Below are 26,703 nucleotides of genomic sequence, written 5' to 3' on the forward strand. Positions count from 1 at the left end.
AAAAATAGATTTTTTGATGACATCACACTTCACCACTCTATTGAGGTTGGTAGTAGCTCCTTGTAATTGTAGCATCAGAAATGGTTATGGTGTACATCCCAGAAGTGCGTTTCTGCCATACCATTACCGGTTTGGAAACAAAAGTATCCCACAATGTTCAATAAATAAATAATACGATACATTGTTAAATTTAATATGATATCAGGCATGACCAAACAGTGCCTAGAAAGTAAGCTGAAAGGTGACATTATATGGTATGTAGTAATACAAGAACCAAGGGAGCCTACTGTTTAAAATAAGGTGAAGGCAGTGTCTCCAATGTATGTTGGGAGACTGGATGAACACTCAATATCTGATGAAGGCCATACAAAATGAACCACTGACAGTGGCCGATAATTTTTTAAATTTTTAAAAATGTAATGCTTCCTGGGAGAAATTTCAATAGTTCGAACATATTTGTGGCTTACACCCAGTAAATAAGATCGATTGATCGATCTGTAATTGAAAAAACAAGTCAGAAAAAATCTTGGAACCAGCAGGATTTGAACCTGCTTGTTTTTGTTCGGTGGCCACTCAAACAGGGCTCAACGTCTTTTTTTATTACTTTGTATTTCAATAAAATATTCTAATCTGTACACTAGTCAAATCAATTGATGGCTAATCAAATCCTATGATTTTGTATTTATGCCATACCCATGCAGGACTTCAGAGTAATTGAGTAAGGCAAGAACACAAATTACAAAGGTCATCTTTTAAACGAGAGAAGCTCATGCAAAATAACCCCATTCTATGAATAATTCTTTGTTTGTTTTTACCTCACAATTCTGGAAAGAACCAATGATATGACTATAAATGACAAGAACATAAATGTGTTTTTACAAATAACCAGAAGTAAAGTAATAAATTGATAATATCCATTTACTTATACATTTTTCTTTTCTTTCCAATATAATTTCAATGCGAAAGCTTCTGTTACTGAGATGGAATACGACCTGCAAAGTGATTTGATAGAACACTTTATCTTTTAGGGAAAACTACTAATCCATGAAGATTTTGGAGAAAAAAAAATGTTTGGAAATGAGTCAAAACATCAAGCAATGGCATAAATACAAGGGCATAACAAATGTTCTTCTGGAGCAAGAAGGCCGTTAAGTTCATAACGACTTTACAAAGTTGAGGGCCGGTTACATACCAACAATTTGATAATAATCATGACGAAAAATATGTTTATGTCTATAGGATCTTAGAGGATCGGCACTACTTGCTCATAAGAATAAATTGGTGATCCCCATGAACATAGACCAATCTTAATCATTATTATTATAAATATAACATCGTTGATATGTTACCAACCCCAACGCCCTTCTGTTCCTGAAGTGACTGTATGGCCCGATACTAAATGTACAAGAAAACAAGGTGACGTTTCAGCCCTATTTAGTTCTCGTTTTTGTGCGTAGCTTCTTTCCGTCTCCCTTGAAAGCCTCAAAAGAGTCCACTTCGTCCTGGGACAGAGAAAACAAAAGGAAAGGAGGATGTCAGAAAGGGAGTGCATAAAAGCTGCTTTTTCATTTGTAGAATTTTTCACTATGTAAAATATTTCAATTGTCAGATATATATAAAACCATCCTTCCAAGAGAGAAAAAAACGCATGCTAATTCTCCCCATGGCATATCCAACTTCATACCCATTTCATCTTGCCCATAAATGTTTTGTCTCTATCCATCTCTCTGTATGTATGCCCATCTCTTTTTCGAATTTCTCCCCTCTTTTCTTATCACTATTCCTATGGCACTATAAAATTTTCCATCATACACACTACTTTTCCCATTTTCTCAACGTAAGCCTCCATTTACATCTAATATTTGAAAGAATACTATTTTTGATAAAGGTCGTCATCTATGGAGCACGATTCCAAACCATCTAAAGAATCGACCTTCCGTAAATAGTTTTAAACGTTCCTTTCGATTGTTTTTATTAAATTTGTACTCAACAACTTGAATATTATATTTGACTCATGACGTATATATTTATACAGTGTATATATATATATTTTTTGTATTATGCTTTCTTTTTCTTCTTAATGTGATGTTAATTACGTACTTGTTTAGGGGTCAACATTCAACAAGGCTAAATGCTCTTTTTTGTTGACCCCTCATTCAACATAAATGTGCTTTCTTAACTAATTTCCTTGTTAATTTTATTGTATTCATATTATCTGTAATGTTACCCTTCTACATGTATTTATGTATTTCAATTTTTTTTTCTTTTTAATACTCTGTATGTATTGTATATGTTTTTTATGAAGAATGAAATAAATACCATACCATACCATACCATACCATACCTATGATCTTTCACCTCCTGACCACCCTCCCCATTCTACCTCTACCCCTAACATCTACATACTAAATCTACAGTATGATATCAACCTTCACTCTTCCATCTATTGTCCTTTCTCAAGCATGGATCTGCACCATACCTTTGTTAGGCACTTTAATTTACCGACTATCCTCCCCCACACCTCTCCAGCTTACTTACTATGCCTACTCCATTGCTAGCTAATGAAGGTAGTATTCTCTTAACACTAACCCTAAACCTGTCATAAATCTCAACTTCTGGAGATGTTGGGTCACCTCCCTCTATATTTCCCACCTTCCTTAATACCATGCCTACTCCTGTGTTAGCTGCTGGAGGTAGGTCATATTCTATTAACCCTCAAGGGCCTAAACATAAACCTAACTTTAGACCAGTTCTGGTCATGCGATTGCACTGTGAAAGAAACGTTGTGGAATCGATCAGAAAAGGTTGATCATCTAGCGTATAAGTATTGGTGTGTACTGCAAGGTTCTGGAATCATCAAAATGATAAGAAATTTGGCCAAGTCTTGGTAAAGTTACAAGCACTGTACACAGAAAGATGTATATGGGACTATGCGATATCTATCCAGGCCGGGTCAATAATTTACCAAATATATCAATTGGTAGGCGGTTTCCCTGTAAATTTTTTATCATCACATATTATTAAAAACATATTCTTTCACATGATTGGTAATAAGAGCTTCCATTTCATTTTTTGAGAGGGGGGTGTTTCCAAAACTGGTCTATACCTTTAACATTCAACCATGACTCTTAACTTAACATAGAACCAAACTGTGACCCTAAATTTATAACCTTACATCTTTGACAAGTTAAAGTCTGGAGAAGATGTTGGGTAACCTCGCCCTCCCCCCCCCCCCCCCCATCTCTTGTTTACTTACTGTTCCTACTCCATTGCTGGCTGCTGAAGGTCGTATTCTCCTGATGAAAGTCAATGTGCCTTTCTTGTAATCGTAATTTGGGATGCCTCTGAAAAGTGATTAAAAGAAAAATTATTTAAGAAAAAATATCAAGGAAGAATTTAGTTTGTGGTCAAGACAACACTATCATTGGGGTTTCCGAGACCAAGGTGATATGTAAACTGTTGAGTCCAAACACGACTAGGTTAGGGTTTGAGTTGGGTTTCTTGAGAGCACGTGAAAGAGATGCCTACCTTTGTGGGATGTCTTCAGGAGGAATGACAGGCTTGTAATCTACGTTCTTCTTCTTGCCATCTAACCTATGACCTTCTCCTTGGAATGCCTGGATGAGAGAGAGACAGACAGACACAGAGAGAGAGAAATAGAAAAATAAAGTTACATTAAAATTAGATTTTAAATGTATGCTACTCTGTACTTTCATAGCAGTGATATTTTTTATTCTTTCAGAGACACATATATTTATAATTTGAAATTACATATTTTGAAATATATGGATTAAAAAGCTGAAGAAAAACAAAAAAGGATTTTTAATGTACTATTACAAAAGTTCATCAGCAAAACGATAGATCAATGAGATGTATAAAAAACAAATGTTACAATACAAAGAATTAAAGAATGAGAAAGGAATTGGGTAGAAGTGACCGAGAGAGAGAGAGAGAGAGAGAGAGAGAGAGAGAGAGAGAGTAAAGGAAAAATCAAAAGGGGTGGGTGGGAAAACGGAGGAGAGAGGGAGAGAGAGAGAGAGAGAGAAAGGGACTTACCCTGAATTTGTTTACATCAATGTACTGTGAATAATCTGTGTTGTCTACTTGCATTTCCTGTTTGAAAGAAACATTAAGAGCAAAGTGTAACAGTATAACACTTGTGCATAATAATTCTTTCTCACACAAAAACACAATGATAGGTGAAAATGTGGTAAACATAAAAAACAAAGAGGGAGAACTTTCTGGTATCGTAGACATAAAACGTACCCACTTCTAATCTCTTCATGAAAGAAGAAAAAGTACAAACACAAATATTAAAAGCAAGTGGGAGGTGTAGACAAATAATTTGTGCTTCTTCTTCATTAAATACATGTCTACATTTAAAAGAAGAGAGTTAACACAGGTAATGAAGCATGTTTCTACAAAACTGCCATAACATCAGCAGCCTACCACTGACACTAGTACAAATCACAGTCAACCAGAGTGGCTACTTCTTCAACAAACATTTTCTGAAGATGATGAAAGATTTTTTTTTTCTTTTCTAACCTCATGTTGATGTTCCTTAGCCCTTGGCATTTGAGGCTCTACATAATCAACTGGTGGGGCAAACTCAACCTGTAATGATAGGGGTAAACAAAATTAAAAGTTATCAGACATACATATTTCAAGACATTCCTGCTTCATAAAATTACCTGTATGAGGCACATACGATAATGCATAAAACTACCTCATGAACATGCTTTTATGCATGCACTTGGTCTATCAGATTTTCTTTTGAAAGAGTAAACAAATCAAGTTTTGACTAGTATAATCAGAAATTGTTCCTTTTAACATACACAGACAATGATTGCATTGCACATGCTCACTGATACAAATTGATCAAATTCTGTGTTTTTAAAGCATTCAATTGTAATGTACAACTTATATTCATTTTATTTACATTTAATTCCAATGTACTTAGATTCAATTTTATTTTATCTAATTCAATTTTAATATACTTACACTCATATCACATTCAATAATTGATACAGCATCGCTGGGCTTTGTTTCCAGAACCTCCAGCTCATAGATCTAAAGAAAGTAACAAAAATAGTCAGAAAATTAATATATCTGTAAAATGTAATACTGGTAGAAATGTTGTTGATATATGAAGGGCTACAATGTATATAAACTCAGAATATTATTATTATCACAGAAGTCAGAATCAATACTAAATTACTCTTTGCACATTTGAATGACAATTTCAAACAGTAAGTTCAGTATGTTGAAATTTTGCAAAATGTATAGAATGTCACCATAACCTACATAAATTGTAATGCTGAGAGGAATACATTTCCAATAATGTTGTACTCTTCATTTAAAAATGTAAGCTCTCATATTGTCTTCAATTTCACAGTATATTGCTACAGTCAAACCTGTCTTAGTTGCCACCTCTCTATAAAGACCACCCGTTGTATAGTGGCCATGCATTTGTCTCCCTCAGGAGTAATTCTGTGTTGTAAACCGGTCTAGAAAGGCAACCTGTCTACAGTGGCCACTTTTTCTGTTTCAATTGGGTGACCTTTATAGACAGGTTCGACTGTATTAACATCTTGATCCATTGGTTACTGAATTCTCATATTCTCCATTGGTTTCATACAGGTACCATCTGCTTTCAGTAGGCAATGGGTTCCTTTTAGAACACACTCGGTTTTTTGAGGAACTAATGACACAACTGAGGACCTGATTTGCCAATTCAAGCTCACAAGAAGTAATGATTACCTTGTCGTTGTATTTAATGGCCACCATGTCCCCTTTGGTGAGACACGCGAATCCTCGCAAGATATTCTCCAGGCTGTTGGTTGATAGCAGGTTAAGAAGACAATGGCTCGAAAGAATATTTTTTACAAGCTCAAAAGTTCATACATATCTTTTGAACATGAACATGCATTTCATTGTTTGAGAGAAAATTAAAATGGTGGAATGTGTATGAATTTGTGAGAGCTTAAAAAGGATATTCAGCAGTTTTAGGCCAATCATACATGAGTACTGTCTACATATAAGGGAAATTCACTTCTTACATATTTTGTTGTGTTCTGAGTGGATTTCACTACATGTATATGCTTGAAAGAGAGGGGAAAAAATAAAAAGTTTACTTTCACATTTGATTTTTCAAATTTTAACAGGAAAGTCAACATAATACTATTAGTAATCTAAATGTTCAAAACAACTTGTGTGGATATTTGTGATATCCAAATGTTGTGTTATCTTTTTATTGATTTATCTTTTAATGAAGAATAAACAAACAAAATCAAATTAGCAGATTCATTTTAACATATTTGACTACAGCAAAATACACACAATGCTAAATCAGCTGCAAATATATGGTACATGTAGATGTGTACTGATTCTAATATTAAAGGTAAAGACCAGTTTTGAAAACGCCCCCCCCCCTCAAAAAATGAAATGGAAGCTCTTATTACCAATCATGTGAAAGATTATGTTTTGAATAATACGTGATGATAACAATTTTGCTGAGAAACCGCCTAATAATTGATATATTTGGTAAATTATTATATCTATTTGGACCTGATAGATATCACCCACGTGTTGCGCACGTGTCGCGCACGTGTCGCGTAATCCCATATACATCTTTCTATGTACAGTGCTTGTAACTTTACCAAGACTGGGCCAAACTGCTTATCATTTTGATGATTCCAGAACCTTGCAGTACACACCAACACTTATATGCTAGATGATCAACCTTTTCTGATCGATTCCACAACGTTTCTTTCACAATGTAATCGCATGTCCATAACTGGTCTTTATCTTTAAGACTTTGATTCAAAGTTGAATGATGAAAGGATACACTGCCTTGGGATTTGATATATCTAGAAAGTCCACTGATTGGGGCTGGAATTTTGAATATGTTGCTACAGGCAACCCATTTGCTTCCACTTGGATGTTGAGAAGATCCCCCTCATCAAGTAATAAGTTCTGCATCATCTACATTTAGATAGTAAAAATGAATAAAAAATAATGATAGATAACTAAAATAATAAGCAAAATGAAGAGTTACAAATACATTTTGGGAGAGATAGAAGGTAAAAAAAACTGCAGGAATAAAAAGTACAAAATGAGATATTCATTTACAAATTAAGACAGGGGAGAGAGAGAGAGAGAGAGAGAGAGAGAGAAGAAAAGGGGGAGGGGGTCTAAAGTTAATGTACAGAGTATGGAGTTAATGGTGATAAATCAGACTTACACTTACATGTATTAAATCAAATTTCATAAAACCTGACGATTCATAGCTTTTGAATTTAAATGGTTATCACCATCATAAAATCACTAACATTATCATATTCATCATAGTTTTCAACACTGTAGTTATTATAATCACTATCATCAGTATGATCATTATAATAATAATCATTAATATAATCAGTATTACTTTAACTTTCAATGTCTCAATTTCATGGCAAATAGAAACTTACCCAGTACGGGAGATAGACTTTGCCTTCGTCAGCCACAAACTCCAGAACTCCACAATTTGTTGTCCTGTTAGCTTTCTTGTTTGTGAGCTTGAATAACATGGGGTACTCAATGTGAAGTCGTGCTGTTTGGTTTGCACAGACACATGGATAAAAATTGTGGATTATGCAAGATAGTAAAGAGGATGTTGGTATAAAATTGATGACCATTTAGTGTACAGTACATGTACATGTATATGTATATATATTTTTCCTCATCTCTCTATGTATCTCATTCTAATTCTATCCCTCTGCGCCTCAGAATAGTTTACTGGATCGATGGCGCATAATAAATGCTGTATTATTATTATTATTATTATTATTATATAAATGGCAAATATTTGATTTACAGTATCTACAATAACCAGTTTCAGGTTAACATTAAAAAATGCACTTTCCACTTTCTTTCCATTTAATCAAGTTATAGTTCTGATTTTGCATTGTTACGGTTACATGGGAATGTAAACATCCATATACAGTAATCATATACCATATTGTTTAAGTAAAGATTAAAGCAATACCTGTAAAGCAGCAATCATCTAGACGACCTTTGCAATCAAGGAAAACAAATGCCTGATTCTCATGAAAAATGAAGTATTGTGATTTTGTACATATATATATAAATATATATATATATATTTTAAAGCAACAATTGGTACTAAATACAAGAAAAGGTGAGAAAACAATTAACAAGTGAAGAAAGTAATGAAGTGTTTATATCTAAAGACTTAGTGATAAATCAAAAAATGAATTTAAAGTTAAAAGATTTTCTTTTTAGTCTAATCAATAAAGAAATGTAGTCATATTTCATACCAAAATCAAACAAACATGAATTGTACTTACACAAAGTATCTAGAGCAGATGGAGGCATTATAACTGCAAAAATAAGATTGTAAAACAGGTATCACTAGTATTCAAAGTCATTATTCGAAACCATACATTATAATCATTGATCCCTTTAGAAGAAAAAAAGAGCCATTGTTAGTTTCATACCTGGCATGCATGAACCTGTGTGCTTTATCCAGCAGGAACTTTATCTGTTCACTTTATTACATTTTAGTATTGGTGAATTCAACTTATCTTTGAGAGAAAATATACTCATTTAGTGACTCTTCAAATGTACAAGAACAAATCTTTCTCAGCTTCAAGTGAACAAGCTACTCTATATCATATGTTTAGATTTAAACAAATATACCTTGACCTCATTTTCTTTCTTTTTTAAAGAGAAAAATCACAATTCTAATTGTGTGCATGATTCAATGCCTATGACATTTAGTGTATAGTACATGTATATGTATATTTTTCCTCATCTCTCTATGTATCTCATTCTAATTCTATCTTTTCATTATTAGCCTGACAATACATGATGATACTTACTTTTTCCTCCTCTCTCTACATCTTCTCTGTAGGTGCCCGAGAGCATAGATACAGAGAAACATCTGTACTGTGTCTTGAATTGGTTGGGAAACGAGGCAAATGAGTTGAATCCAAACTGTAGGGAAGAAAAGTAAAGGTAATGAAATATAAACTGAACTGTGATGACAGGGCATTTACTGCTGCTTCACTCCCACTTCGGAATTCCCTACCCTATTTGATAAAATATCCTTTTTAAAAAACCTTGAAGATCTATCTTATGTCAAAAGAATTAAGTTCAATTCAATATTTTCCACTATGTTTTTCATTCAATATCATGTTTTTGCTTAGTCTCTTCTAATTTTCTACACATTGATTTCCCCACTATTTTTAATATGCATGTTGTTAGGTGCCTTCCTGAGGATTTATTGCTCATAACATGAAAGTCTCTGTACAAAGCCAATGCAAAATGCATCAAGAAAATCACTGCGGAACCCGTTTTTCACATCGACAACGCGCAGATTAGAATTCAGAATCGTCAGCGAAAATGTGGATGATCCTTATTTGTGCGGACGTGTCTGTCCGTGTTTACAAAGACGATCCATATTCTCGGACCAGCATCCCCCACTGGTCACACTCAGCGAGTAAGCTAGCACTGTAGCACCTCGTCTCATCATTCATACTCGGAGTCAGAATCATAGTCATACTCATATTCATAGGCATAATATTGATCAATCATGCCTATGATTATTGCGCAACTCTCACCATGCTCACAGGATCAGGACACACACAACAGACACGTATGACTCGACATGATTTGTCACAAACACAAAATTAGAATGTCGTCCAAAGCCTCCCTCAATCAATTATTTCAATCAATTGCACTTTCGAATGATCATTTTCATAATTTCTAGTTAGAGTAAATGCAAGCAAACTCACCATTATGGCAAATATGCTCCTTTTTCAAAACGTTGATTTCACAGTGTATGGTCGGGCTGTTTGTTGTGATTCTTGATATAAAAATGGATTAAATAGCAGCTTGAATTTCGTAGAGCCAAGTGATGATCTTATTGCCAATTTATAGCTAGCTTAGTGATGTCGTAAATAAAATAATAATCTAATAAAATGTTTTAATATAAGAGACATTGTCAATTTAAAATGTTTTATTTGTTTTATTTAAATTAAATTACATTAAATGGTTTGAAATCTATGCTTCGAAGTACATGCTCTCTGCACAAAGAACGGGGAACAAAAGACATACACTGTAAGAAAGTTAAGAATAAAATTAGATTGAATAAAGATTAAGAATAAATGTTGGAGTAAAAAATAAGTAGAGAGAAGAGGACGAAGAAAAAAATGGGAGAAGAAAAAATAAGAAAACCAAACAAAATCCATACAACAGTTTATAATGGCTTGTCTTTAAATTGTTAACTTAATAATCCATTATATATCCTCTAGCTTCAGTACTTCACCTCTTGACCTCATCTCGCGGGAAAAATGATTTGAAGCTCGTTGACTTTGTCGCCAGATTTGCACATATTTATTCCTTATTTAGAAACAAAATGTTCATTACAGATATACGGACACAATTCTATGACGTCATTTTACATCATGTAAGTATTTTATACTGTATTTTCAAAATATAGACTTAAAAAGAATTATTTTTATTTCTGTTGATTCGCATCGTCGCATTTGAAGTCCGGTCCCATATGTGCTTTTCCATGTTTGTTATTTTTATATTACTTTTGTTGTTGGAAATGGGCACAAAACTCAAGAAAAGACACAAGTCTCAAACTCTCAATTAAAGCTGGTCATCAGGCAATTAGAGTTACTTCCGTTATTTCTAATATTATTTCTGCTTGGACCTTAGGCTTTCAAGTCTACTTTAGCAATGATACAAAAAAAATGATTGATTCAAAATCAAACTAAGTCAAACTCAGTCTCAAAGATTGATCATTTGGCGCTTGTTCAGAAGCCTACCCAAAATTGACCCGTAACTCCGGCGTGGAGATACTCTATTAAAACATACCCAAAATGGAGTAAATATTCATTAAATGTCCAAATAAAGATCATGAGTTCAAAGTCGTTATGACTAAGCCTAACGTTAGAATCTAATATAAAGTTAGGGTCTAACTATCTAGTTTATTACCTGTTTCGTGTAAATTTTCATGTTATTTTTGGAGTATTTTTCGGATAAAAGTTGATATTACTTATTAGTATACACTTTTTCACAGGTTTCATGGCAAACCGCTGCACAATACAAGTGCATACTGATGGTGGGTTTCGGGCGGGCGAGTGCCTGTTTGAAGTTATCTACCGTAATGTCTCAGATCCTCACAGGGTGCTACAAGAATTTTTTTCACCACTTGCCCTGTCGGGCAAGTGGGTTTTCAATTTACTTGCCCAAACAATATTTCCACTTGCCCAAAACTTTAAAGCGAAAAAGGACTCGAGGTTAAAGCATTTATTATCTCGTAATGATAAGTTAGTGTTTTAGATAGCAAATTAATGCACATACATGTACAGTGTAACTGTACTGAATAATAACCTAATATGTCAAAGAAAATGGTCAACAAAGGATGGTTGAAGGTTTAAAAAACGCATTTTATTGATTCTCCATAAATAATCAGATTCACATGAATCTCGGCAAGGTAGAATGGTTCAAGCAGGTTTAAGTTTTTAATATTCAGTCATGTAAAAAAGCATAATGACCCTGTTGTAAAAAATATGATACAAACATGTCATTAATGGTAGCCACATGTACCATGGTGCAACATCACATGTGTGTCTGTGCAAGCCGCTGTCATTTGGAAACGTAGGCTAATTTTCAGCTGTTAATAATTTGGGTCAACTCTTCCATCAAGAAACGTCATGTAAATAATGGGTAATCAACTATTTTAAATAAAGTACGGACATTTTTATTTCATCATTCACTGCTATAAATATCATGCCAAAATTTGTAAATTCTTACTAAATAATAATATTGAAGATATTTTACGATAAATCTCGGATAAGTATGCGAAAACTAGACTAAACAACGTCGCTAAAACCATGAAAACAAAACAACAACGGCTTATATTCTGGGGGTCTCGATACTATTATCAAAATGACTCGCTCGGTCGGATCTTGAGACCGCAGTAATAAATTGAAAACGAGACAAAAACATTCATCTGATTTATATGAGCAGCGAGTTTTAAATAATATGTTCACAATCATTAACAGTCATTATGAATAAATATCAAACATTTGACTTTTTGTACTTACTAGAAAATCCCTGTTGTTTATTCCATTCCGATTCGCACGTGTTCATTTCCCTAGAATAATGACGTCATATTTGGCGTGATTCAACCAATCGGCAATCAGAGAATAGCATAGGCCTGTCGGTGCGGCCTGCAGAGCTAGAGAGAGAGAGCGCGAATAAGCTCGCAGCTGGTACGATCGCGCTAGCTGTCTCTAGCTAGCTCACGGCCGGCCGTGCGTGGAGGCGGAGCGGCATTCATGGCTTGAAGTGTCACTGTTGCATGCGCGCTGAGCTAGCTGAGCTGGCTAGCTGTCTGTGAAGTTTTTTCGAAATCGGAACGATCGCTTTTTTGCTTCTGGATTTTGACGACGGGTAAGAAGTTGACGGGTGAATGGTAGAGTTCTTGGACACTAGGAAATTACTGTAAAAGTATCACTTGCCCGAATCGGGCAAGTGATAATTTGATTTACTTGCCCGACGGCTCAATTTGGTTGCCCCGGGACGTCGGGCAAGCGGGTTTGTCGCGCCCTGCCTCATTACGGCGGTAGATAACTAACTTTACACAGGCGCGCGTGCGCCTGCCCGCAACCCACCTTCAGTATGTGCTTGTATTGTGCAGCGGTTTGCCGTGAAACCTGTGAAAAAGTGTATACTAATAATAATATCAACGTTTATCCGAAAAATACTCCAAAAATAACAAGAAAATTGACATGATTATGAAACAGGTAATAAACATAATGAATATTTAGTACTGTTTTAGTAAGGTATCTCCACGACAGAGTTATGGGTCAAATTTTGGATAGGCTTCTGAACAAGCGCTGATCATTTTGTCATTTTTGATACAAAATCAAAATCTTGTATGGTTATAACTGTTAAATTTAACTTAGTTAAGACTTAAGTTTTAGTTTACTGTTTAGGTTGCACATGTCAAAACCTGTCAAACTGTCAACCAATTCAAAACTTGTCTTAAGAATAAGAAGTTAAGACACAATTGTTCAAAATTGCTTTTGTTTTGATGATTACCTTTACTCTGTTCACATTTGATGTAGTCGAGTCTAGGCCTATAATATTCCATATGCATTGACTATTAGTATTATTATTGTATTGTTATAGACCTATGACTTTTGTAGGTTTATTTGTAATTTTTTGTTTTGTTTAATATGTAATTGTTTAATTTTTTAAAATTGTATTGTGTTTGTTATAGCGCTAAGACTAAGAGACGTGCTTGGAACGTGCTTTATAAGTTATAAAATATAAGTGCTGTTTTTATTATTATTATTGGCATTGCACTTTACAGCTAAGAAGTTACAGGAGTAATATTAATATCATATTTTACCTTAATATCATCATCACTTCAGTTAAGTCAAAATAAAAACTGCATTAACAGTACAATCTCACAGGCACAGATCAGACATTTACATTTACATTAAAAGAAAGGGAAAAGATTTGACATGATCATGCCTCGTGCCATGGGCTGGCAATTTTTTTTAATTCGTTTCCCCCGTCAGCACATCTTGATCTAAACAGACTTAATGATGTTTTTTTGCATAATTTAATAGGGATGGTTTCCAACTAATAGAGAGTTTGTGTGTGCACTGTGTGTGCATGATGATGTTGATGCAGTATAAGGGCAACAATTGAAAAACATTAAGAAAAACAAACAGACAAAAAATAATCACTCTTGATCTTAACTTTGGATTGCCTAGAAATCACAGAATGGGAAGCAATGACATTTAAGCTAAAACCTTTAAATCAAGAATATTTTTTTGTTTCTCTCTCCACAGAGGGTGTTGGTCCTAGTTGCTGATGACGTTGATGCAATATGTGCATGCAAGATCCTCCAGACTTTGCTCCAATGGGATCACGTTCAGTACACCCTGGTTCCTGTATCAGGCAAAGACGATGTAGAACAAGCTTTCCTGGAACACTCTGAGCAGGTAGGTCGCCTCTAATCCAGGCTTTTTTTAAAACGGTGTTTACCCTTGGTCCAAATCAAAAAGGAAACTGTCTTTGTGGTATTTCTGTAGGGTAGTTTAAGAGACCCAAAACCGTTTTGGAGGCGTGTGTGTGTGTAATTGAGTTTTTACAGATGTGTATCAACTATTAATCAGATTTGATTATTTACGTCTGGGGACCGACCTTTAATGTCACCATCCGAAAGTTGAAAGGCTTACGGTATGCTTTCTGAGTATCCTTTTCACAAGGCAACACCAAAGAGTTTTATGGCCAGTCCACCTAGTTTTTTTCTTGTTGGTTGAACAAAAAATTTAAGAGATGCAGTGGGTTTTATGTATTGATATTTACAATATCAATTACTGGTATTTGTCTTCTTCAGCTCAAGTATGTGGTGCTGATAAACTGTGGCGGGACTGTAAATCTGCTGGAATCGTTGCAACCTGATGAAAATGTAGTCTTCTTCATATGTGATAGCCATCGACCTCTCCATCTGTGGAATATCTACAACGAAACCCAGGTCAGTCAGTCCTTGAAATTCCTCTCCCATGGTATTGAATCATTTCGTTGGATAAATACAACAAGACAACCGTTCGAATTCACTAACTTAGGCAGTCAAAGGACTGAATCGCTGAGAATGACTTAACAAATCAACCAGATTCATTATAAGATTATATAAGAAAAATTAATAATTTTACGAAAATGCTATGGACTCTTTTGTTTGAGTTGAGTTTGAGTTTGAAGTAATTATCCAGACAAAAAGTACATCAATATATTCAACAATTAAATGTGAATGCTGCAAGCTAGAATGGTTTATTCATCTCGAATTGCAGTGGAGTTACAAATGTACCTCTAACTTCCTGCAGACATTTTGGAGGAATCGCTCTTTTGTTCTCTTCAAAGATTAAATGACAAATGTAGAAGTATTCAAAAGATATGTATGTTATGCAGAGCATACAGAGGGCTCTTTCAGCCTGCAAGAAAAAAATACAGATGCCAGAAACTAAAATCCCTTTGTCCAGTACAATATTTTAATATATTTGTATGTGTTGTTTTGTAATACAGATCAAACTTTTGATGAGCCCTGATGATGACTTTGATATACCATCGTATGAAGAAGTCTTCAGAGATGACGAGGTAAAAGATTTATTCAGTAGAATTTCAATTACAGAATAGTATTGCTACAATATAAATCTAATTATCCATAGCAAAACCCCATATCCTGTAGCATGTCATTAAAAATGTGAATCATATGGTAAAAACAAAGGCCCGTAATTTTGAATATTCCATCGTATGAAGAACTCTTCTGTCGGGATACCATGTTACAAGCATTTTTCTTTTCGGTGTTCCTAACCATAATTTTATTTACTGTTTTCAATTGATATACTGTTATTGTTTTCATTTGATGTTATTTTATGGTTGGTTGAATAAATACAAAAATTATGAGGTAAATGATTCTTTTAGTAGAATTTCAATTACCGAATAGTTTTGCTAAAATGTAAATCAAATTTTTCATAACAAAAACCAAACATTTGTAGCATATCATTAAAAATGTAGTATCACTAAATTGTGAAATTTTGTAAATAACAAAGGCCCATTATTTTGAGAGATTATAATGAACAGTCTTTGTGACTTTTTGTTAAATTTTTGTAGTCGGACAGTGATGACTCTGGGGCGGAAAGTGACTCATCAGAACCAACGGGCAAGAGAAGAAGATATGATGAGGTATGTATTATTAATTGCTACATGTTGCTGTGATGTATAATATTTGACTTGTATCTAAAATGGGTATTCAAAGACACAGCCCACATGATGAAAGTAAAGTATGAGTACAGAAATGAACTGTTTACAAATAACCAGTCTACCAGCCAAAATATCCATACTACAAAACAAATTAACAGAAGTCATTTGTTATCACTTTATTACACTTAATGAAGCTTACATGCACTGAGGGAGAGCTTATGTTACAGTTGTATGCCGTATTCTAAATCTTTCTTGTGCATGAAAAAATAAAACTAGATTAAATATTCATGCTTCTAGAAGAAACTTTTTTTAGATAAATTTCTATCCCTAAATCCATTTATGTTTTATATGCAGGATGCTCTGGTACGGAAAATGAACAGACGACAGGAGAGGAGAAACTGGGACGATAAAAGAAGCAAGATCCTGTTTGACTACGAAGAGTTTTCCTATTATGGTTCTTCTGTAAGTAATGGGTATACAACTTTCTCACTGTTATATCCAGAAGAAAGGGTTTGAATATTTATGATTTTAATGTATTTAAAAAAAAAAAAAATATCTCAAGGCTTAAAGAGAAGGCATGAGTTCTGGGAAGAGGTGACAAATAATTTGTGAGCGTTATCATTGATATTATGCAAGTGTGGAAGAACATCAGAGAAAAAATGTTCCCTGAAAAACATGGCTCTTCAAATGCCTTAAAGGTATTACAAAGTTTTGGTATGGGGTCATGAATTTGGTTCAAATTAACATATTGGAAGCATATGCGGTCCTACAACATACATTGATCGTTGTCGCGGTTGAAATCGAGTCTAAAGTTATGAAATTATAAATAATAAACTCTTTATGTTGTATAGCTCCCTCTCAAGGTCAAGATATTAATTTAGCTATGAAACAATGCTTCTTGACTAAAATCGACCGATTAGCTATTCCCGTTTGGAAATTATATATCCCAACTACATATTCTGAGATTTTCATGGTCGCAGCTACCATTGTACGGCCGTAGGCGCTATTTGAAATTTATCAACATTTACCGGGAGCACCGGTAAATTTTTATATTCAATTTTTCTCGAAAACAGAAGTGTTGTAGGGGCTAATTTTTTTAGTGCTTATAATACATCCACAGGGGCATAAAAATATATCAAAATTGTAAAGATTCACTATCCACCCAATTTTCAAAATTTCCCAAAACTTTGTATTACCTTTAATATTCTCAATATGGCATGTAACAGCATACAAACAGGGACAGATTTTTATGCCACATGTTCGTGTAGTCCCATATACTTCTTTCTGTGTACAGTGCTTGTAACTTTACCAAGACTTGGTCAAATTTCTAATCATTTTGATGATTCCAGAACCTTGCATTACACACCAATACTTATATGATAGATGATCAACCTTTTCTGATCGATTCCACACCATTTCTTTCACAATGCAATCGCATGACCAGTACTCAACTTTATCTTTAAGTTGAGAATTTAATATTAAGGTATTGAAACAAAATATAATGCCATCTTACTGGCACCCTCATTCAGATTTTTACTGTACATGATTATAGTCCCAGACTTCGCTCTCTCCGGTGCAGTGTATCCTATCAAACTATGCATACAAAAATATTGTTTGTAACATTCTTTGTTCATTAAAGTCTCTTTTTGTATCAAAGTTTTGTTAGCATAATAATTTCAAAAATCTGTAATCAAATGTTATTTCACAATGAAACATTGATATCAAACTTAGTGAAAAATGTTGCACCTTTGATTGTCTTGACCATGAATTGCCTATTAATATGATCACATAAAGAAATGAATTATGCATTTTTTATTCTTTTGTTATCATTGTTAGGCTGCTGTGGTGATGTATAACTTAGCATGGAAGAAGTCAAAGGACACTAATGACTTGCTTTGGTAAGTTTTACAGCTTTGATTAAGTACCTTACATAGTACATTATTTCTTTCTTTCCTTTTTTGGAACACCATCCTGATATCAAATTGCTTTGAAATAGATACAAAAAAGTGACCATTGGAAGTTTAGAAGATAAACGTTCTATCTTTGTTGTTTTGTTTTTGTCAGTTAATAGTCAATGAATCAGTAACATAATAGCAGAACCGTTTCTGCTGCTGTAGTGCTATGTGTATACTACATTTAACCTCAATTTGGCCTGTGGCTGGAACTAATCCAAAGCAAAGATGAATGAAGGTTATTAGCCTCTAATTATCCAATCTTATCTTGATTTGCTAGTTTTGTATGGTTCATTATGTAAAAAATGTATTCTATTGGTCTTGATGTACTTTGTAAACAAGAGCAAACAAAGTAATTATGAATGCTTATCCGTTGATCAGGTGGGCTATCGTAGGGCTTACAGATCAACTCATTCACAAGAAGATTGACAGGTAAGATTTCAATCATCATTTAGTTTATGATAAGATTAGTAGGGATAAGTAAAGAAAAAAGTTTTTTTTAACTATGAATAATGTGTTATAAATGAATTCTTTTTGTGTTAATTTTGTCTTCACCAAAATGGAGCAAAGTGATATATAAATTCACATTTAAATGTTGGGGAAAAAAAGAAATGAAATCTCCTTGATAGATAACAGATTTTTTTCTTCTTTCCATTTATAAATAAAGCCTTGAACCAGACCTAATCATATATGATGTCAAGAGATATCTTTATCACACAAGTATGTTCTTTCTTCCTAACATGCTAGTACATATATAGCAATGGTTAGGGCAGATTGAAACCCTGTTACACCATGCATTAATGCATGCTAGTGAATTCCATCCTGTGATGAAATTGTGTAACAAACGTTACATGAATACTACAGAATTTATTTAGATTTTCCACAGTCTCTTAACAGTTGTAAATGTTTATTGTTTATGACAGAAAGAGAATTCCATTTTGTGTAAACAAAAAAGAAGTAATAATTTCTATGTTCACTGTTGAATTGATCTAAATTTTCCACAATGTTTCTTAATGAATGTTTATGACAGGGAGAAGTATGTATCGGATGTGACAGAATTGAATCGTCATGTTGCGCGTCACAACCATAGAGGAGAAGACGAAGAAAACACTGTCTCGGTCAACACCATGAAGATCTCCTTCTTGCCTGAGTATCCTTTCCATGAAATGATAATAAAAATAACATGGAACAATTAACATTTACAAACATTATTCATGTTAGCATTCTGCCTTTTTAAAATATTCAGAGTGGGTCCCCACCATGACAATCATTTCATGCGATTTTTGAAGAAGGCTTCCAGCTTGTTTTTTTTAAATGGCTGCCACTTGGACTAGAAATTACATATAGTGGCTTATTATGAGCTAGATGCATTCGAATATGACGCTAGAATTAAATAACTATGCAAAATAAAAATGGTAGTATTGTTAATTGTTATGAAGAGAGAGGGGGAATTTCATAAGAAAGCTCTTGTCTTTCATTTTTTTTTAACCAAGAGGTGGTTTATTCCTTAACCGTTGATGATTTTAGTCTCCAACTAGTTCTGTACAGACATTGGTCTATCTTTGAGAGTTTGAAGCACTCATCATACACAGCATGCAAGTGAGTAAAATGTACTTGTACTCTAAAAGTACCGTCACAAGATTAAATAGAAGTAGAGGAGAAGAAGAAAAAAGAGCAGAAGACAAAAAAAGAAGAAGAAGAAGAGGAAGAATGAAAAGAAGGAGGGGGAAGGAAAAGAAAAATAGGGAGAAGAAGAAGAAGAAAAAAAAATTGAAAAAGAAAAGGAGGAGTAGAAATATATAATGGGATTCATGATACATTTCAAAAGTCGCATCAGCAGAATGATCAACGCTGTGTGGTGATGAATATGAAAGTGTAGGAAATATAGGAGTGGGATTACAAGTGCATAGTTGTAGCTTTATTGGTTGTGCTAGCTCCTGTAGGTGTTCGTGTGATAGTTGTGATCATAGATTATACATGCAGTACCAAAAACTTGCAAAATGTAATACATAATACCTTGTATATTGTCGCTTCTCTTTTCATTCCAGCCTCAAGCTATGGACACTGAAAGGTCAGAAGAAGCTGAATGAGTTCTTGGCCGACATGGGTCTGCCTCTGGCTCAATGTCAGCAGAAGTTCTCCGCTATGGACATCACCTACAAGAACAGCATTAGGGAGCTCCTGGAAAGCTCGGCAAGAAAGTTTGGGTAGGCCAATTTTTGATCAAATATTTAATGGGTTTTTATAAAAACACTCTTGTCATTAGAGAGTCAGTAATTGTCTTTGTTTTTCAAAGTTTTCTGTTAAATTTCATTTCAAGATAATGTTACATGCAGAATGATATGACTATGGACCACAGGGTATGGGGTACAAATCTCTTTGCTTTAGGTAGAATTTAGGTCGTTATGTGGTGCTCCAACATTTGTTCTGGCTAGAATGCTCTAGACTTTATATAATATCAAAGATATCGAGTGAAGAATAACCAGTTTTAGGTTTCGTTTAAGGTTAGGTATAGTATTTGGTCCATGGTTGTAGTTAGCAACCCAGTTAGTGTACTGTAGGAAATTTACAATGGAGCAGTTGTTTCCATAGAATGTATTGTACAACTCCTTCGCATTAGATATTAATCAACATTTGCCAATCTCAATTCATCTGTAGTAGGAAGAAATCCCTTGAATGGTTTAGTGCATTATCATGGCATTTTGACTAAAAGCAAATGATATCCAGTGCATTTGACAGGTGTATTGAGTCACTGTTTTGCATGCCATGCATGAATAGTATGTTTGAGCATTATGAGTTTACCTTTTATTCACAGACTGGAGAACATTACGTTACCATCGTTCCTTGCTCAGTATGGATTCAAGAATAAGGTGAGAGAAAAATTAATGATGTATTTATCAGGAATCTCATATTTACAGGCAGAAGATTGCATTGCTGAATCTGTCTCATTGCAAACTACTTTTTTTATTATTGAGTGCTCGATTTATTTTGTGGTGAAATATATGAATATTACATGTATGCTATGTTTGAGCAATCTGTCCTAATGAAAATTGATATGAATACATTTGTGGCTTGTCAATAGGCATACATATGTACTTCATACCTCATACTTCATACCTCAGAGAGAGAAAGAGAGGGGGAGAGACAGAAAAACAAAGAGAGAGAGAGAGAGAGAATGAGAGATAGTGAGAGAGAGAAAGAGAGAGAGAGAGAGAGAGAGAGAGAGAGAGAGAGAAAGAGAGAGAGGGGGGACTATGTGGGAACTTTCTGTTCAGAATGTTTGATGATCGTGGGAGTAGAGAAACGGTTATTGAAAATTATAACTTTAATTGCCTCGAGGAAATTGCAAGGGGTAAATATAATTCAGGGCTTCTCGAATGCGAAGAGATATGCAGTCACAGTTTTAATTTATTACAAACCCGATGAATAAAATATCTTTCATTACTTAACGGGACTTAGAAAGAAAAAGGGGCATTTATCTGAAGTAAAAGAGGGAACTCTTGGGGTAATTCAAAGAGGGGCGGTACTGATCAATTAATCATTAATGGGGGTTGTCTATGATTACATTCAGTTATTTATGGTGGATTGTTCAAGCAAAGACAAAGCTGATCCTTATAAGCCAACTCAGGAGTAGATGTTCTATAAGAAATAAAAGGTTCACACAGTTTATTAGAAATAATTGCAATTTCATTATAGGATTGTCTGCATTTCATAATATTTTTTCCCCATCTCTACCCAGTTCTGTGCCTTTGATATTGCATATGCAGTAGAAGCCATCTTAGAATCAGTGGTAAGTATCTTCTGTCCTCTCAGACTTTTTTTTTTCCTTCTACTTGCTGTCCTTTGTGTCTTGCCTTTATGTGGACCAATATTGTCCACTTGATGCCAATTTTTAGCATTGTTAAAAACGCCATTGTGTGTCTTTTTGTCCACCATGGAATGTCTTTTTGTTACATGTAGGTGATCAGATAAATAGTAGCTGTTTTTCCTTCCTCAAGCAGAAACACTTATGAGCCTGATAAGTTAACTGATAACAGAATGAAAAATGAATTCCCTTTCAGTATTGTACAAAAGCAAATGAAAGCCTTGTTTCCTTCACCCCTCAAAATTACGGGTCAACGGGTCAAATTTGCCGCATTTACGGTGACGACATAACATGTGGACCTGATCGACTCCCCTATATAGCTGAGGCGATGAGCCATGCTTAATTAATGCAAAGTCATTGTGAATATGTGTACTCCACGTTATATGATGTCATCAACTCGATAAATAGTTTTTAGGTTGAAAACTTCTGATTTCAAAGGTTTAGATTTCAAGTTTTCAGAGAGCTGTTACTCCTCTGACAGACAAATTGCATATAATTGATAGTATTGTAATCTTTGGCTCATAGGCTTTCCGTTGATATGATTAGTCTATTTCATTTTTCACTTTCAACAGGGTCTTTAAACATTTTATGGATTTGACTTTTAGTAGGTAACAATCATGGCAACTAAACATTCAACGAATGATATTCATCTCAAATTTCTGTGACAAACCGATCAGACTTTTATGCATATGGACATTTGTTCCCCCATAGGATATCGTCTGTTTGGAGGCAGAAGGGAATTAACTCATATACTTTCCCACAGGCTTTGAACAAACGATATACATTCTGCTCTAATTTTAAGTGAAAGAACTATATTCAATTTGACTATTGGAAGTTAAACTACATGTGTATTTATTTATTTACATTATTTTATTCACAGGACAAGAACAAGTCATCAGAGGAGAGGTTTTTGGATGCACTAGATTGTCTTTCAAGGTAAATATTAGTGTTATTTTTAAGATACAGTAAAGAATAACTGGTACTTTGTTTTGTAACAGGGCCATGCATACATGTACACACATTTACGACATCATCTGAACACCTGCTTTTTATTTTATCTTACTGAGAGCTAACTCTTCCGCCCAAGTTCATCAAAAAACGTGTATCTCAACTGAGGGCCAAAACCTCCATAGTATGTATGTGTACTCATGCACAGAGGGCCGGTGATATTTCCCTTCATGTATATAAGTTTACTGTTATTTGAATGTATTGTGGAGGTTTTAAATATGAGTTTATATGCCATGGGTTAAATCAAACCTTTGTCAATTCAGGCTTTTAATGTTGGAACCACTCAAATATATTTGTTGGTATATCTTAAGTTAGCTTTGTTGCTATGTTGGGACTGGGTCGTAAATCATGCTGAAACTTTTCCCACAGGTCGTACATCGACAAATTACACAAGGGATTGGATGCATCTAAACTCCAGCTTCAGGCCGTGGTCATTCAGGTCCAGAGCCTACTGGACATGGGTCAAGTGGTCAGTGCTGGACCTTTCCTCTACGCCTTTTTGCCTGAGGGGACACCGGAGACCAAGTTCTTTGCCCATCCCAACTGTCTGTCCATGCTGGCAAGGTTTGCTCTGGAGGCCTATGTTAAGATGGTGAGTCGAGTCTGTGATTTTTTTGATTTTTTTTTATTTGTTGTTGAAATCATTTCTTTTTTGAAAAAAAAGGGGAGTGAAAGAGTTTATATAATCATGTAGTGCAATATCAAGTCTATTGTAAGATAGAGATACAACTATAAATGAGTTTAGTAGATTATTGTTTGTTTTGTTGTTTGATTTTTTAATTGTCTATTTTTATAAAATATTAATTATTACTATATTATATAATATGTAATTTTGAATTTTGTTATCAATTAATTATTACAAAATTGAGACTGATCCTACTTGTTTGGATTATAATCAATAACATTTGAATTGAATTTGATTGAATTGTAGTCATCTTGTACTTAATACAGCATAACTTGGAGGCTAAGTCTTAGGCAGTGGACATTTCAAGCTTCTTCTTTTTTGTTTTTATTACCCTGTTGCATGTTTTGTGCTTTGGTCCTTCAAACTGGAATAGTTGCAAGTTTCTTGTTTTCATTTCAACGTTTTATTTTTCATTCTCTAATTCCAATTTTCTTGTGACAGTCTAAGAGCAAGAAAGCCAAGAACCTTCCATTGGTGATGACAGCCCCTCTCAACTCCGAGACAGGCACATCTCTGGTGATCGGGGTTCCTCCTCTACCGGAGCTGGAGCAGTCTTCAAGAAAGTAAGTACCACCAGCCAGAGTAGTTTCATTTGCTTTATTTCATTTCATTTCATTTTTTCCCCACATTCTTACTTAAAAAACATGCAAATACTTAATAATGTACCTTATAAAATACAAAGGAATTATGTTGAGACACATCTATATTCTGACACCCAAGTGTTTTGAAACCCCAATTGTTTAGACACTCTGTTTTCTTACACCACTGTGTTTGTAGACTCCTTATATTTTGATCAACTCTAAAACATTGGGTTGAGTGTGGCAAAAATGCACATTAGTCCAAAATCAAATCATATCCAATGAAGTAATAAATTACTTTTGCTATGTTTCTTTGTAGTTTCTTTGGCCGTGCTTTTGAGCAAGCTGGAAAGAAGACTGGTTCAAGGACTCTTCACAACCACTTTGATTCATCAAGTAAGTATATTTGGTTCATTAGTTTTTCTACAGATAATATCATAATATCTTGTCTCCCCAATGAAAGGTAGAAACTGGTGGCAGCCATTTGCAGATAGGCAAAGGTAGTCACTCAATGTGACCATATATGTTTATGCAGTTCACTTCATATTTGTATTGCCTATGATACAAAAACTACAATGATTTGGCATGGCATTTAACAGTGACAAATTTGAAGATATCAAAATCTTCATTTCTAGAATTACCAGTGTATTGCCCCTGAGACAATGTAGGACCGAGTGCTGCTAAATATTTTGATAAATACAAATTAATATTTCATCTTTGTTTTATATATTATGTTACCTTCATTCTTCAATCATTTTTTTTTTACTCTCTTTATATTCCCCATATTTCTTTCTTTCTTTCTCTATCTCTCTCTCCCCCCACTTCTCTACCCTCTCTATCTCACTCTCCCTATCTTTATCTCTGTCTCCCCTCTTTCTCATCGTACAGTTATGGAGCTAAAGACAGGAGACAGAAGCAAGTTCTTTGATGCTCTGATATCATTGTTATCATAGGAAAACAAACATAAGAAAACAACCAGGTAAATTCAATGGTGCAGACAAGTTTAAACCTGTAGGCAAACAAGGTACAATTCTCTATGTCTCTTAATGGAATCATGAATAGTTGTAAATTTAAATCTAATATACAGTTAACAACTAAATTACTCATACCTTTACCAAGTTTTAAACATTTTAAGTATGTGAACAGTTCATTTATCCGAAATTGTGTTTCTTGAGAATGTGACATATTACAGCTTACATCAAATAATATTCAATGAAGGCCCTAATTCAACCAATCCACCTTTCATCCTTGAATTACAACCAAAAAGCCAAAAAACATCAAATTTTCAAGGGGTATGATAATGTAATTGTTAACTGTAAGTATTTACATTGTACAAGTCTTCACATTTGGATTTCTGTATGATAGTGTTACCCTTGAACAGGATTTAGCATTTTTTAGCATAGAGTTGTCGTGGTCAAGTGGATATGTCACCGGACTGTGGTTCACAACGTCTGCGTTTCTAGTCCCGCCGCAGTACTAATGTCTTTTGGCAAGATATTAATCTACATTTGCCACACTCAACCCAGGTGAGGTAAATTGGTACCTAGGAGGATTATTCCTTGACATACACTGTGCGCTGATAACGGCTGCCGGAGCCAAAGCTAGGGTAATAATTTCCAAAGCTCTTTGGAAGCGAATAGAGACTTTATACCATAATGTGTTATGCGCTATACAAGAACAGACTATTATATTTCCTTCTGTTTAATTGTACATCCTTTTCATCTAGAGATCAATCTTGGGCCAGTCGAATGTGTGTCTTTCCAAGAACTCTTTTGATATTAAAATAAGTAATCTTTCCAGAAAATTGAAAGGCACTGGCGTATGAAGATGGATTGCTTGAGCCCCATTTGCACTTGATTAACCGGCACCAGAAACATGCATGTGTCTAGCATTAGGTGCTGGGAGGAACTACATGTAGCACCTGATAGATAATGCAAATATAGACCATGATTCAGGGAAATGTTTAGAATTACACTACTGTATTTATATTGTTTGTCCATATGTGCATTAAAATGCATCATATACCTTTAATAAATGGATTTCTGTTATATAATATTAACTATGATTTATAGCATGTTAATGCTAGTTCCCTTGTACATATTATGTAAATAGATGTTTTTTGATACATTTATTTGTAAATACATGCAATTGTATAAAAAATAGAGTATACACTATATGTGTTGCGTCCTTGTGTTGGAGTGGCTACCACATATATAAGTAAGATAAGATAAGATAAGAATAAACCCCCCTCTGAGAATTTCCTATTCAAGGATTGGTCCAGAACCGTTTATGTGACCTTTTTTAAAAGAGTAACATTGTAACTAAATTTCATTTTCATTTCCTTTAGAATAAGATAAGTTTTCACTAGTTTGCAAATTCGTAATGATCAGTTGTGCATGCTTGTAGACATTACTTCTTATCTGGCCGGTCAAGTGAGTTGCTCTCAGCTGCATTTACAAACAGCCAAGTTATATATACATGTATACGATTGGACTGCCGTCTGCGAAGCAGCAGCACAGGCAAGTTTTAATTCTCGCTGGCTGACTAAAATAACCTTATTTTCCTGTGACATCACTAAATAGTAGTACGAAGATAATTAGGCCATTACTTTCCTTGACGTATATATTTTTCATAATAAACCTAATAATTCAATAATAAGGGATATAAAACTAATATACACTGTATTTCGTCCAGGCACCATGGAGTAGTACTATTTCCTTGGGGATGTGTCCTTATGGAAATACAACTACGAGTATAGCGGCAGAGCAGTGTATATTGTAATGCTATGAATAGAACATCAGAGGTTCATTTATATTG

The 26,703-nt window shown here is 34.4% G+C and overlaps 2 protein-coding genes across 2 annotated transcripts; one reads left to right on the plus strand and one right to left on the minus strand.

The window, feature by feature from the left end:
- Window positions 1-576: 576 nt before the first annotated feature.
- LOC579272 (ubiquitin recognition factor in ER-associated degradation protein 1) lies at window positions 577-9,868 on the minus strand. The gene is made up of 12 exons (XM_779398.5): window positions 9,801-9,868; window positions 8,886-9,000; window positions 8,352-8,384; window positions 7,473-7,594; window positions 6,848-6,984; window positions 5,761-5,833; window positions 5,002-5,070; window positions 4,546-4,614; window positions 4,057-4,113; window positions 3,529-3,617; window positions 3,257-3,344; window positions 577-1,502 (listed from the first exon to the last, which is right to left on the minus strand). The coding sequence occupies exons 1-12, from the start codon at window positions 9,801-9,803 to the stop codon at window positions 1,431-1,433; spliced, it is 927 nt and encodes a 308-aa protein (XP_784491.1). The 5' UTR covers window positions 9,804-9,868; the 3' UTR covers window positions 577-1,430.
- A 444-nt stretch (window positions 9,869-10,312) lies between these two features.
- LOC753011 (cell division control protein 45 homolog) lies at window positions 10,313-26,550 on the plus strand. Its single transcript, XM_001180929.4, has 18 exons — window positions 10,313-10,474; window positions 13,887-14,039; window positions 14,438-14,575; window positions 15,121-15,192; window positions 15,709-15,780; window positions 16,153-16,260; window positions 17,635-17,696; window positions 18,132-18,182; window positions 18,781-18,900; window positions 19,278-19,349; window positions 19,799-19,957; window positions 20,566-20,620; window positions 21,490-21,540; window positions 22,496-22,551; window positions 22,993-23,215; window positions 23,750-23,871; window positions 24,206-24,282; window positions 24,775-26,550. The coding sequence occupies exons 1-18, from the start codon at window positions 10,424-10,426 to the stop codon at window positions 24,837-24,839; spliced, it is 1,707 nt and encodes a 568-aa protein (XP_001180929.1). The 5' UTR covers window positions 10,313-10,423; the 3' UTR covers window positions 24,840-26,550.
- The last annotated feature ends 153 nt before the right edge of the window (window positions 26,551-26,703 follow it).

Source organism: Strongylocentrotus purpuratus, unplaced genomic scaffold (genome assembly GCF_000002235.5).
Source record: "Strongylocentrotus purpuratus isolate Spur 01 unplaced genomic scaffold, Spur_5.0 spur5_scaffold_2, whole genome shotgun sequence".
Lineage (NCBI taxonomy): Eukaryota > Metazoa > Echinodermata > Echinoidea > Camarodonta > Strongylocentrotidae > Strongylocentrotus > Strongylocentrotus purpuratus.